This window comes from Anopheles marshallii, chromosome 3, assembly GCF_943734725.1.
Source record: "Anopheles marshallii chromosome 3, idAnoMarsDA_429_01, whole genome shotgun sequence".
Classification (NCBI taxonomy): domain Eukaryota; kingdom Metazoa; phylum Arthropoda; class Insecta; order Diptera; family Culicidae; genus Anopheles; species Anopheles marshallii.
In genome coordinates this window covers 58,601,562-58,612,695 of record NC_071327.1, presented here as the reverse complement: position 1 = coordinate 58,612,695, position 11,134 = coordinate 58,601,562, and the positions used below count along the sequence as shown (strand labels likewise).

The window sequence follows — 11,134 nt, the reverse complement described above, 5'->3', positions numbered from 1 at the left end:
TAGTCTCCAAGCAAATGTATTTTTAAGGCAATACACTCAGAACGATCTTATATGACTAGTTTAAGACGGTCAGCCAGCGCCCAGTTTCGAAGATAGAAAGCGCTGTGGGCATTTGAAAAATTATATATGTACACACAGAATTTGAATAAAATGCAAACGAACCGCACTGTTGGAGAATGCATTATTTTGAAAGATCCGAAAAAGATGCAATTTTGCGTTGCTTCGTTAAGTTCGATCTGTCGTCAGATTATGCCTTCAGCCAAAATGTCATTCTGACATTCAGCATGAAAAACAGCACTGCTCATGAGGTAATCGAAATCAACAACAAAAGCACCTACGGTTCGCTCTCCGGCAACCGGTGCCGGGATTATTGCTCAGAAGTGGCTTACAGTTGAAAGAAACAACTCACAATTCATAAAATGGCTTTGTTTGCACGATGGGGACCACTGCCGTTGTGGAACAGAACGATACAAACGGTTGGCTACCGGCTGCAATCGACTCGTTTGCAGGAAGAAGGTTCCCGCACCGGTGTCGAGGAAGAAGGTTTGTATGGCTGTAAGGCTCTAGTGCAAACCATTTCAATGACCACCTGTGCTTTTTTTGTTGCAGAATTTCGTGTTTTAAACTTAAAGCAAACAAAGTCTCAGCGACTAACTCGCCGGAAAGCTATCCGTCCGGATGTACCACCACCTCGGTAAGTCCATATTATGACTTGTCGTTTTGGGAGTGTAATCATTAGCAAACATTTGTTTGCATCACCAGATCACAGCAGATGGCAACGGACCAGGATTGGGGTGCCGTATGGCCAGGACCACGGTCCTTCAACCCGTCCGTTGTACCGCTTCCGATACGTCAGGGATACGTCTCGAAACGCAACCAAATGGCACCGGGCAAGTTTGCCAACGCGGAGCTGATGAAGATTCCGAATTTTCTGCATCTGACGCCGCCCGTGATCAAGCGACAGTGCGAAGCGCTGAAACAATTCTGCACTCCATGGCCAAAGGGGCTCGAGACGGAGGAGAAAATGCGGGCACACTTCCCGATGACTTGCGTCACGTCTGATTACTGTCACGCCCTGCCAACCATCAGAAATCCATTGTCCCGCATTGTGACGGTACAGCTGGCGCTTGATGTGTTGCAGCTCGACCGGCACGCGAAGGATAAGCTTTTGCGGTTGGTCGGTGAGCGATACGATCCCGAAACGGATCTGCTTACGATCGTAACCGACCGGTGTCCATTGAAAAAGCAGAACTACGATTATGCGATCTATTTGCTGATCGCGCTCTATCACGAATCGAACACGGTGGAACCGTGGGAAGCGACCAAGAGCGAGGCCGACATGGAGTATTTCGAGTTCGAGACGAGTCGCAGCAAGCGTAATGCCGAAGCGACGCTCAATTGGGACCGGAAGGAGGGTGACAGCGGGTGGGTACAGGTGCCGGAAGCGTACGCAGACGCGGTCTCCAAGCTGTTCAACGAAGGTGAAAACGAGTATAATTTAAACAAATATAAGGAACAAACGTTAGGCTTGTTAGGATTGAGTGAGGGTGCGAAGTAATACTTTCGCGGATAGTGAGTAAGAGAGTAAGAGAGAGAGAGAGCGAGAAGATGTAATGATAATAAAAGAAATTTATCGTAACCAAACAGTTTTAAGTTTAATATACTTATCATTTTGATTTTGATTTTGATTGAAGGTTGGTTAATAATCGCTAGAGTAATGGAGTAAAGGATACTCAGCACGCGAGTAAAAGAGACAAAAAGAGTGCCGCTTCAAAATGAGATATTACGCAGCAACCCGCAAGCGTTTCCGTAGTGTAGCGGTTATCACGTCTGCTTCACACGCAGAAGGTCCCCGGTTCGAACCCGGGCGGAAACAGGTTTTTTTCTTTTTTTTTCTATTGCTGGAGAAAATTAAAAAAAAAACGAAAGTTAATTGCAATTCTTTATGGAATTTGGTAATTCCTTACTGGAGTAAACATTTTTTTAGCATCTTTCATCTCTTTTCTACCGTTAAAATCTTCCTCGCTCACGAGATCATTTAACCTACTTGATCTCAGTGATTCATATTCGTAATAGGAAGTTTTTAAAAATGACCTACATTAGCACATGAGCCAGATTAATGCCATAAAATGGCGGAATTTCACTCTTATTTTCCAATTCCACTTGCAGCAGCATGCTTTTGTCCGTCGGCTTTCTTCCTATTCCATTCACAATGCATCCCGGTGTAAGCTGTGCTGAAACGTTGTCATGCACCTGTCAAGGCGTACATTTAGTAGGATCTATTCTTTAAGCGAATGGGCCGTAATTGATCCGTGACCATGTGGAGCTTGTTGACAAAAGACAGCAGATCCAGAGACAGTTATAAAATGGAGTGATCTTCGTTGAGGAAGACTAGTTCTGTTTGGCCAGGTGTAGTGTACGAAAGCGTTGATGATGTGTTCTTCTTCTGTTCCTGGAGGTGGAAAAGACTCCATCGCTTTGGTAGTCATGTTTTTGAGCGGATTGTTACTCTCCAGTGTTGTTGGTGATTTTGCTCCTAGTGATGGTGAATCAACGATGGCTATTGTTAAAACCTCAAACGAGCAGCAACTTCCCGTACCTGAACCGTTGCTCAGCACTGAACCACCTTCGCCGTATGAGATGGTTGCACACTCGGATTACAACAATCGTTTACTCGTTCAGTTAAAAGCAACTTCTAGCGGCCAGAAACAAGACCACGGAGGCAGCTCATCGTTTGTGACCACTTTGTTACCGACGGTTCCCGCCCGGAAGCGTTCGTCGAATGACATGCCACGCCGGACTCGCTACTCACCTGCAACTGTGGCGACGGAAGAGGACCCCAACAGATCTTTGCTAACACCGGGACGCTACTACGATAGCTACGGCGAGTGGCACCATGGCGGAGATGACACAACACACTGGGGGGCACATCCACAGCTGTACTATAACCATGGCAGTAGCGGAAAATGGGAGTGGAAACCACACCCACATCATCCCCATCAACAGCAACACCATAGCAACGTACTTGCGGAGATCTTGGATACTAGCGCGCTGTATCCGCCCTATCATCACCAGCAGCAGCATGGACTACTGGGACTGCAACTTTTCGTACTGCTGCATCCTGTGCTGATGCTTGGCACGGTGTCATTTCTCGTATGTCTCATCAACGCGGTGTTGGGTTTGGTAGAGAAAGTCAAGCTGCCGCTTGTGCGTGCGCAGAACGTGGATCGAATTGCTGCAGGAACTTCAACACCGGCTGGACTTCGCGATGGACGTGATGAACACATACTCGATCAGCTTTACCAGTATCTTAACGTCGCTAACGAGCATCAGCAGCACCAGAAGAGGAATGATACCTTTGTTCATGGAAGATCTTGAATGTTGTCATTGCTGACTAAATAATTGAACCAAAAAATAGCTCTATAAGTGGCGTAGCGAAGGCTTTTTCCACGTGGTTTATTGTATGTTTACCATTAAACACAAACGACTTTCGTAGTTGCGCCCTCTAGCGGACAGTAGCGTTTACCGATCGCGGATTCGCTTGACGGGAAGAATCATTTGTGGTTTAAAAAAACTGTTATGGAATTCTACGCTATTTCCGATGTTACTCCACAACAAAACGCCAGATAAACTATCCCTCTTGTTCTAGTTCAACGGACAACACAATGCAACATTACCATCTTGATCATGCTCCGGAAATACTCTCGAAGTTTTGTTCTGCCTGTACGACATATTGCAACGCCAGTTGTAAAGAGAATGGCTCATCCTTGTAAGAAAGGACTGTTCTGGTAACTACCATGCTCTGGCATTTAACAATTGTTTACAGAAGGCGAAACTCGCTTTCAGATTCATTATCACAGCCAGCGTGATAGAGATAGCTGAGTAAATAACAAGTTTGTCGCTATGTGTCAATATTAATTGACAATAAACTTTCATTCCATCACGACGGTGTACAATATTTAATATTTGATTTTATGCATGGTAAATGATAAAGCAAGAATAAATGCTCCACTCTTACCATTCTCACTCAATCCTCAAAGTGAATTATCTTATCATGTGTTTTTATGGTCAGTGTTCATCTGATTTTGTGATATTAGAGAGAAACTTAATACCGCAACGTAAGTATAAGTAACTACACACCAAAACAGCATGCTTTATGATGTTTTGAAACATTTATTGTATTACGTTTGCTGTTTAGTGTTTTTCTTTGTTTCATCTATTTGTTCGCCTTCTCGCAAAGCATACGCATATTCCTTCTGCTGAGCCTACCGTACACTTCCTTCAACTCTTATCTTCCAAACTAAACCACACTATCGAACTATCTCTCTCGCTCTCTCTCTCTTCTTTGCTCTACAAACACACATTCTGCTTCCATAGTTTCGAGTTATAATAATGCTTACAGTTTTGCCTTCAACATACATTACTCGTTGGCTAAACCTAGGACAGAAAAGGTATGATTGGTTTTCTTGGTTTATATTCATATTTATATAATTCGCTCGAAGTTATACAATGCAAACACAGCCCCACAAAGGCCCCACCACCGCTCTCCAAACAGCTTGTGCGATCTTGTACGCTGGGTGTGTGTGTGTGTGCTCTGACCAACGCTTTAAATGAGGTTCGCAAAACAGTTGGCCCTTCGTTGCACACGCAAATGCAAAAGCGTGCAACTACTGCATTGACTGCGTTTGCACATTCATTCCACACCCCGCTGCTATAAACATTCGAACGGGAAGGTGAAACATGATACGCCCTCGCGCGAAGGGAGAGAAGCTTAAAAGTCCAATATTTTTGTTCATCATTCCTTGAGAAATATAGATGTATTTCCTTTGTGTGGGAATAAAGCACTTCGAGCGCTTCTAAATCTGATCGTCCATTAGGTATTACACGCTAAAATCCGGTTGCACGAACTGCAAAATAAAATGCAACAGAAACAAAAACACTGATGGCGACATCTAGCGAGCGCTAGATGAACTAAGCCATCCAGTACTTGCGGAAGGAAACATTTGTTGTTCTACAAAAAAAAAAAACACACAGAGCTCAGCTTTGGGTACTTCCACAGCACCGAAACCGGCCGACTGGGAGAAGGGGGCGCATAGGACATTTATGCAAAATGACTGGATGAATGGAGATGGCTAGCACAATTTGAACGATACGTCCCCGTGTGCCCACTTTTCTGCTGTTGCCCGGGCGTTTCGAGTCGTCCCGCTCATATAAAAAGTAAACTTTTTACTTTAGAAAGTACAATTATAACTACACAAAACGAAACTAAACACTGCCTAGTAATATTTTAGCTACATTATCATTACAATTAGTGGGTGATGGGGTTTGGGAGCGTTCAATGTGGAACGGACGTGTAGCTGGATGACGTTGATGATGACAGAAATAATAGCTGCGGGCGCGCGCGCGTTTGCCTCCAATGTGCGGAACATGGATTGTTCCTTTTCTTTCCTCCCGGTACATCATGGAAAAGCCTTGATGGGAGGGCTGAGTAAAATGGGCCGACCTACGTTCACTACCACCAGTGCACCAGGGACGCCGACGACGGGGTAGGTGGTGGGCAAGCGGCAGTGGACGGGAGGGCTATGGCCTAGTCCTTGTTGCTCATCGATTCTGCGCTCTCCGTCGACTGGCGGCCACCCTCGGACGAGGCGACACTGGTGGCGCCACCACCGTTCGGAAGGCTGCCGGAGGAAGAAGTGGCCGCTCCCGCTCCACCGCCCACCGTACCATTGCTCTGCTGTTCGCCGTTGCCAACCTTCGACTGGGAGGAAGGTTTTGGGGTGGCGGGCGGGGCGGCATCGAATGACTGCACCTGGGCCTCGTACAGCAGCTGCATGATCTTGAGCGAGGTTAGCGAGGATATTCGTTCCGGTAGCTTGCGCAGCACTTCGCCCACGTACAGTCCGTACGCACCGTGCTCGTCCAGGTGGGCCTGATGTTCCAGATTGTTCTGATACTTGACCGTGCGGTTGAGGTTAAAGTTGGACAGCGAGGCTTCATCGCCGTCGTAGCTGACGCGGGCTCGCTTCGGCAAACCGTACGACACCTCCACGTTGGACATGGCGGCCGGTATCGGCGACTCGACCGGTGTCGGTTGCTGGTGATGATGCGGGTGACCGGAACCGGCGCCACCACCCGCACCGTGCTGTAGAGCGGCCGCAGCCGCACTACCGGACGCACCGCCCGGTACGTGGGGATGATGATGCTGATGGTGGCCACCACCGGCCGAACCCGGCATTCCGCCTCGCCCGAACGGGTGATGATGGTGATGGCTGGCGCCGAGTGGCGTCGAGTGAGGCACCTGCTGCTGGCCGGGTCCACCGGGTTGCGAGGAACCGCCACCGCCCGGCTGATTACTGTGCGGTGGCGGCAGCTGATGGTCGCGCTGGTGCGGGTGCGGTGGCTGCAGGTGATGCAGAGACATGGGATCGTGGGCGGACGGGAAGCCGGCACCGGGCGGTGCACCGAACGGACCATGGCCCTGCAGCTTCAAGTGCTGCTGGTAGTGGAGTTGAGCTTGGGAGTTTTGGGCCGCCACTGCCATCTGCTGCAGGTCGAGATAGGCGTGCAGATCGTCCTTTACGTCCTCTTGCTGTTCACGCTGCCGCTTCCGCAGAATGTTCATTGGGTTAGTCTCATCATCACTGCAACAAGCAAGAAAACAGAAAAGAAAACAAATTGATATTAGAACACAAATGAAAAAGTTTTGTTGAAGATTAAGCTAAAGGCTATGTGAAATCTTGCAAGTACTCTGTATGACTTGTTTTTAAACATCTTCAACTAATCCGAGGCGAAAGAGTCTTAATGATTGTTGAATCTCTGCTTTTCTAGTCATTAACAATTTCTTGTATCTTCCGAACATCCACTACGTTAGCTTAATACATGGATTACAACGAAAAAATGTTCATCGGTTTCTTTAGAAATTCGGTTTCTTCTTGGCGTAGCGAAGAAGGTACGATCTTCCCAATCTGAAGAAAATTCTAACCTCAAAATAGCTATCGCGAAGCGAATTCGTCCGTATTCAAAAAGATATGTCCCGTACACGAAAACCGCTCTTGAATGAGTTCGAAAGGAAACGTTTCGAAAGCATGTTGGACCCAGAAAATATTAAAAGAGAATAGATAAGTTCTATAATATAAAGAAAGATCTCAGAAGGGTTAATGAATCAGACACGATGGATGGAAGATGGATATCTTCGGAAGGTCGGTCATGTCTGCAGAATGACACCGAATGCTCTTCACGATAAAACATGTGTCAAAGTTGATTCCAAACAAACCCCTAGGGTCGATTTCTACAAGATAGATCGCTCGCGTGAAGTTCCATGTCCAAGAGAATGCGTTACAAAACGGGATATACCCCTTCATTTGTACATAGTGTTCAAGTTACGTTTAGGCCGGAAATCGCCAATCGAGTTCAGTTCATGCTGAAAGAGCAAAATACACCAAATCGTCCACCGGTTTCATGCAGTAGAGGCATATTGTATGAGACACACATAGAGACAACTGTGCAGCGGTCGCTAAGGATGTTGCTCGGACGGAAGTTTTCATGAATCTTTGTCCGGCGACGGAAGTTCTCCAAAACCGCCACACTGAAGAAGTTTTGCGCCGGTTGATAAGAATCAGCAGTAAAATAAAAGATTGTTTTACTTCAGTACAGCTTTTCGACAATATAACGCTCATATCTGCTGATCATTGGATAGCACACACGTCTAAGTGATTTTAATATTATAATGTCTTAATAGTGCTTTATGCTGTAATGGTTTTGTTTTTAGTAATGTTCAAGGTGATAGTTACTGCCGATAAGATTTAATCCACGAACCTTTCGGTGTATTGGACGTAACGCCAAGGTATGACAGCATGGATCTTCAGATCATAACACCAATTGCTAACGCATTACACAATGTTGGAAAAGCGAAATGACACCACTCAGGCACAACTACAAGTGCATACTTTCAAAGCATCTTTATTTCCCACAATTTACCTCCGGTCATATCCCGACCCCTCTCCAGAAGGCTCACACCCCGACCGCGCATCGCGACCAATCAAATGTCCGAAGGAATCATACAAGAGCATCACATACTACAAAATCGCGCCTGTAACTGAAGCGTGACTCTCATAGCGCGCGCTTTTGATTGGTTTAAATTAGAACCATATTGGACGCGTGCAAACGTGCGACAGCGACAAGCATAACAAAACAACATCTCCACATCTCACACTCTATTGCTTCTAATTTACTTTTCAAAGAAATAAATTTATTCTTAAACACACCATTCCCGGTCCGGCGGCTGGGGCATAAAAATGGGCGTTGGCCCCTCCGGGTTTGGTCTGTGGCCGGGCAGGCACTTAAAGTCATTAGTTGGGCGGAATGGATTGTAAAGTGTGTAGAAAGTTACGGATCTTCGTTTGCATCTCTTGTGTGTGCGCGGTCCAAAAAGAGATGGAGAGGTAAAATGAAATATTTTAATCCAACGATTCTTCGTTCTTATAATGCTCGTTTATAAGCTCTTCCCAAGCTCCGTTTGAGCACACCTAATTTGAGCTAATGTTTATTAATTATCTTGCGTTATGCATCGTTTTACGTGCTTGTGGAATTATCTCATCATGGCATACAATTCGGAAACATGCATCGAAACGAAACGATCATTACCATTATAGCAATTACGGTAACATACAAGCGAATGTGTTCCACTTAATGTCTTTTTTCCGTTCTTATGTATGTGATCCACTTTAATGTAGTTGAAGTCCAGCAAAGATTGCTCGACTACCCAGCACCGGACGGGCAGTGAATGGTTCTGAACAAAACACCATCGCGCATAGTGGACGAGATGCGTTGTGTCCCCATGCTCTCGACGTGCCTCAATTGTTCAACGAGGATCAAATGATGTTATGATTGCCGTGCAGCAACATCGCACTGCCCTCTGAGTTCTAAGATTTCCTCGGAGAGTTTATGCTTAACCGCAGATAATAACTTACGTATCGTCCGGTTCGCCGTTCGGGGCACGCGGTCTCCGGATTTTGATGTGTTTGTTGAGAAACTTGAGCTTCTCGAGCAGTGGCCACTCGCTGCAGTTGACGCCATTCTTCATGATGCGCCGCTCGACCGTGAACCGGCACCGGAAGTAGGTCATGCGCTTCTTGCACTGCTCCACATCCATCTCGCACAGCCGGCTCAGTTCGCGCCAGGCCTTCTCCTTCTTCGACTGGAACTTGTAGTGCGGGTGGCTTTTGTCGTACAGCACCGGCATCCGGCGGTAGTAATCGCACAGCTTTTCATCTTTCTACAATGAAAGTAAGTAAGGGGAAGTGGAATGGTTAGTTTCAATTGCAATTTTTACAATAATTTTATGTACGTAGAATGATATTAGTTAAATTAGAGAGAATTTCTTGCTAACTTGATGATTTGACAAAAGCGCTTCGCGCTTTGCGCTGTGTCATTGGTACTTAGGACGAACCTCCAAAACATCGCTGGAACCATGGCTACTGCGACCATTCGATTTCGGTGACGTTTGATAGGTCGCTGCCAGTGCGCTGGCGGGCAGCAGGTTGAAGAACGGTGGAGACAACGACGGTATCATCGTTAGTTCCGGCAGTAGTTCCATCATTTTGTGTATTGTGTGTAATATTTCCGTTTTTTTTGCCTATTTATGTACTTAAATTAAACAAGTGTTTCACTCTTTTCACAGATTTTCACGCTTCGAGCAACATATTGGAAGGGAGCACTGGTATAATAATAAACCTTTTTACACGAGGAAAAAAAAGAGATAAATTCTGTTTAATACACAGTTCATTAACGCATTTAGCAAATCATCACACGTTTCGCTTTTACACATAAAGCACGATTTCTTAAACCTGTCCATTTGTTACGGGCGAGAACAACAAAACGGACACGAATTCAAGATGGTGGGACGACGGGGGGGTAGAGGGGCGGAGAGCAAATGTATGCGATGTAAATGAAAATAGAATTCATAACACTGGTATTTCAAAACTTTATGTCTCAACATTAACATCTTTTCCCATTTTCGAAAGCCCATTTATTTGTGCGCCTGTGTGTCGTTGTGTTGGTGGGAATGTAAACAATCATCTTCGGTATGGCCAAACACACATCCAGCAGCGTAAAACCCATCCTCGGAACAATGCAGAGAGACTGGGCAGAGGAGAACGAATAGGAGGTGCGAAGGGTAGAGAAAATAAGATAAAAGGTGAAAAATAAAATGTAAAAGCCATCACGCTCGCGCACACACGTGGAGATGCGAACTGAGCACAAGCTTTTAACATAAATAAATAGCCAAAGAATATTATTTCACAAACAACAGGAAAAGTAATCCCGACATCGGCACTGGCCGGTTGAGATGAAATGCGGTAAGGTTTTAAGTTTCTTTGCTTGTGGAAATATTTCTCTCATTCGTTTCCCGCTTCTCAGCGCAAATAAGCCCGACCGAGGCTTAATAAGCCTGTTTTTGGTTATTTTTTTCGTCCATTGAATGGACGTTTTGAATTACAAAAAAGCATCGTACAAACGCATAACATATGTCTTTGATCAACGACCTTTTATTAATAAGGTGGAATTCGTTAGTGATAATAAAAAAGATGGAAATTAAAATTAAATAAGCGAACGATTTTAAAACCAAGAAACCGGTCCTCGGTTCGTGAAAGGGCGAATAAAGCATTTTTTTATACAAATACACACACACATAGATACTCGATCGCTTCACTCGGGGATATATTATATTTATAATGAATTTATGAAAATGGCCTAATAACAAACTATGCGAACCAAAGCCACATCATGCGGGGATGATGATGCCCGCAACTGCATCTATTGAATAGAGAAAAATTAAGTCGAACGAATCCCGCCCGATGTCGCAACTTGCGGTCGGAATAAACGAATAAAAACTTTACGTTCGTGATGTGACATAAAGGGCAGGAGGCGGTTGGAACACGAGAAGGGAGTGAAGGGAGTGAGATTATGTGTTATTTGAATGGAAGCCATCCGGTAGTAAAACATCAACCGACACTAAAGCCTCCGAAACCAGGCGTACGTGCGTGAGAAAGAGAGAGAGAGAGAGAGAGAGAGAGATTTATTCGATCAAACAGCACGATTGTCTTGTTTTTTATAGCTTGGTGCTCAATAAAAC

At 45.4% G+C, this 11,134-nt stretch overlaps 2 protein-coding genes and 1 non-coding gene across 3 annotated transcripts in view; 2 read left to right on the top strand and 1 right to left on the bottom strand.

The window, feature by feature from the left end:
* The first annotated feature begins 419 nt into the window (after positions 1 to 419).
* Positions 420 to 1,558, top strand: LOC128713872 (28S ribosomal protein S35, mitochondrial). The gene is made up of 3 exons (XM_053808742.1): positions 420 to 543; positions 610 to 694; positions 763 to 1,558. Exons 1-3 carry the CDS (start codon positions 420 to 422, stop codon positions 1,556 to 1,558), a joined length of 1,005 nt encoding a protein of 334 aa, XP_053664717.1.
* A 245-nt stretch (positions 1,559 to 1,803) lies between these two features.
* On the top strand, positions 1,804 to 1,876 carry Trnav-cac (transfer RNA valine (anticodon CAC)). The gene has a single exon. It is a non-coding gene; the product is annotated as a tRNA-Val (tRNA).
* Positions 1,877 to 5,516: 3,640 nt separating this feature from the next.
* The window catches only part of LOC128714742 (putative uncharacterized protein DDB_G0291608), a 69,488-nt gene continuing 63,870 nt past the window's right edge, over positions 5,517 to 11,134 (bottom strand). Inside the window, exons 2-3 of the mRNA XM_053809622.1 lie at positions 8,973 to 9,277; positions 5,517 to 6,644 (exon numbers count right to left, since the gene is read on the bottom strand). Of these exons, the coding sequence (XP_053665597.1) occupies positions 5,588 to 6,644; positions 8,973 to 9,277 (1,362 nt within the window). The 3' untranslated portion in view covers positions 5,517 to 5,587. The remainder of the gene's footprint in view (positions 6,645 to 8,972; positions 9,278 to 11,134) is intronic.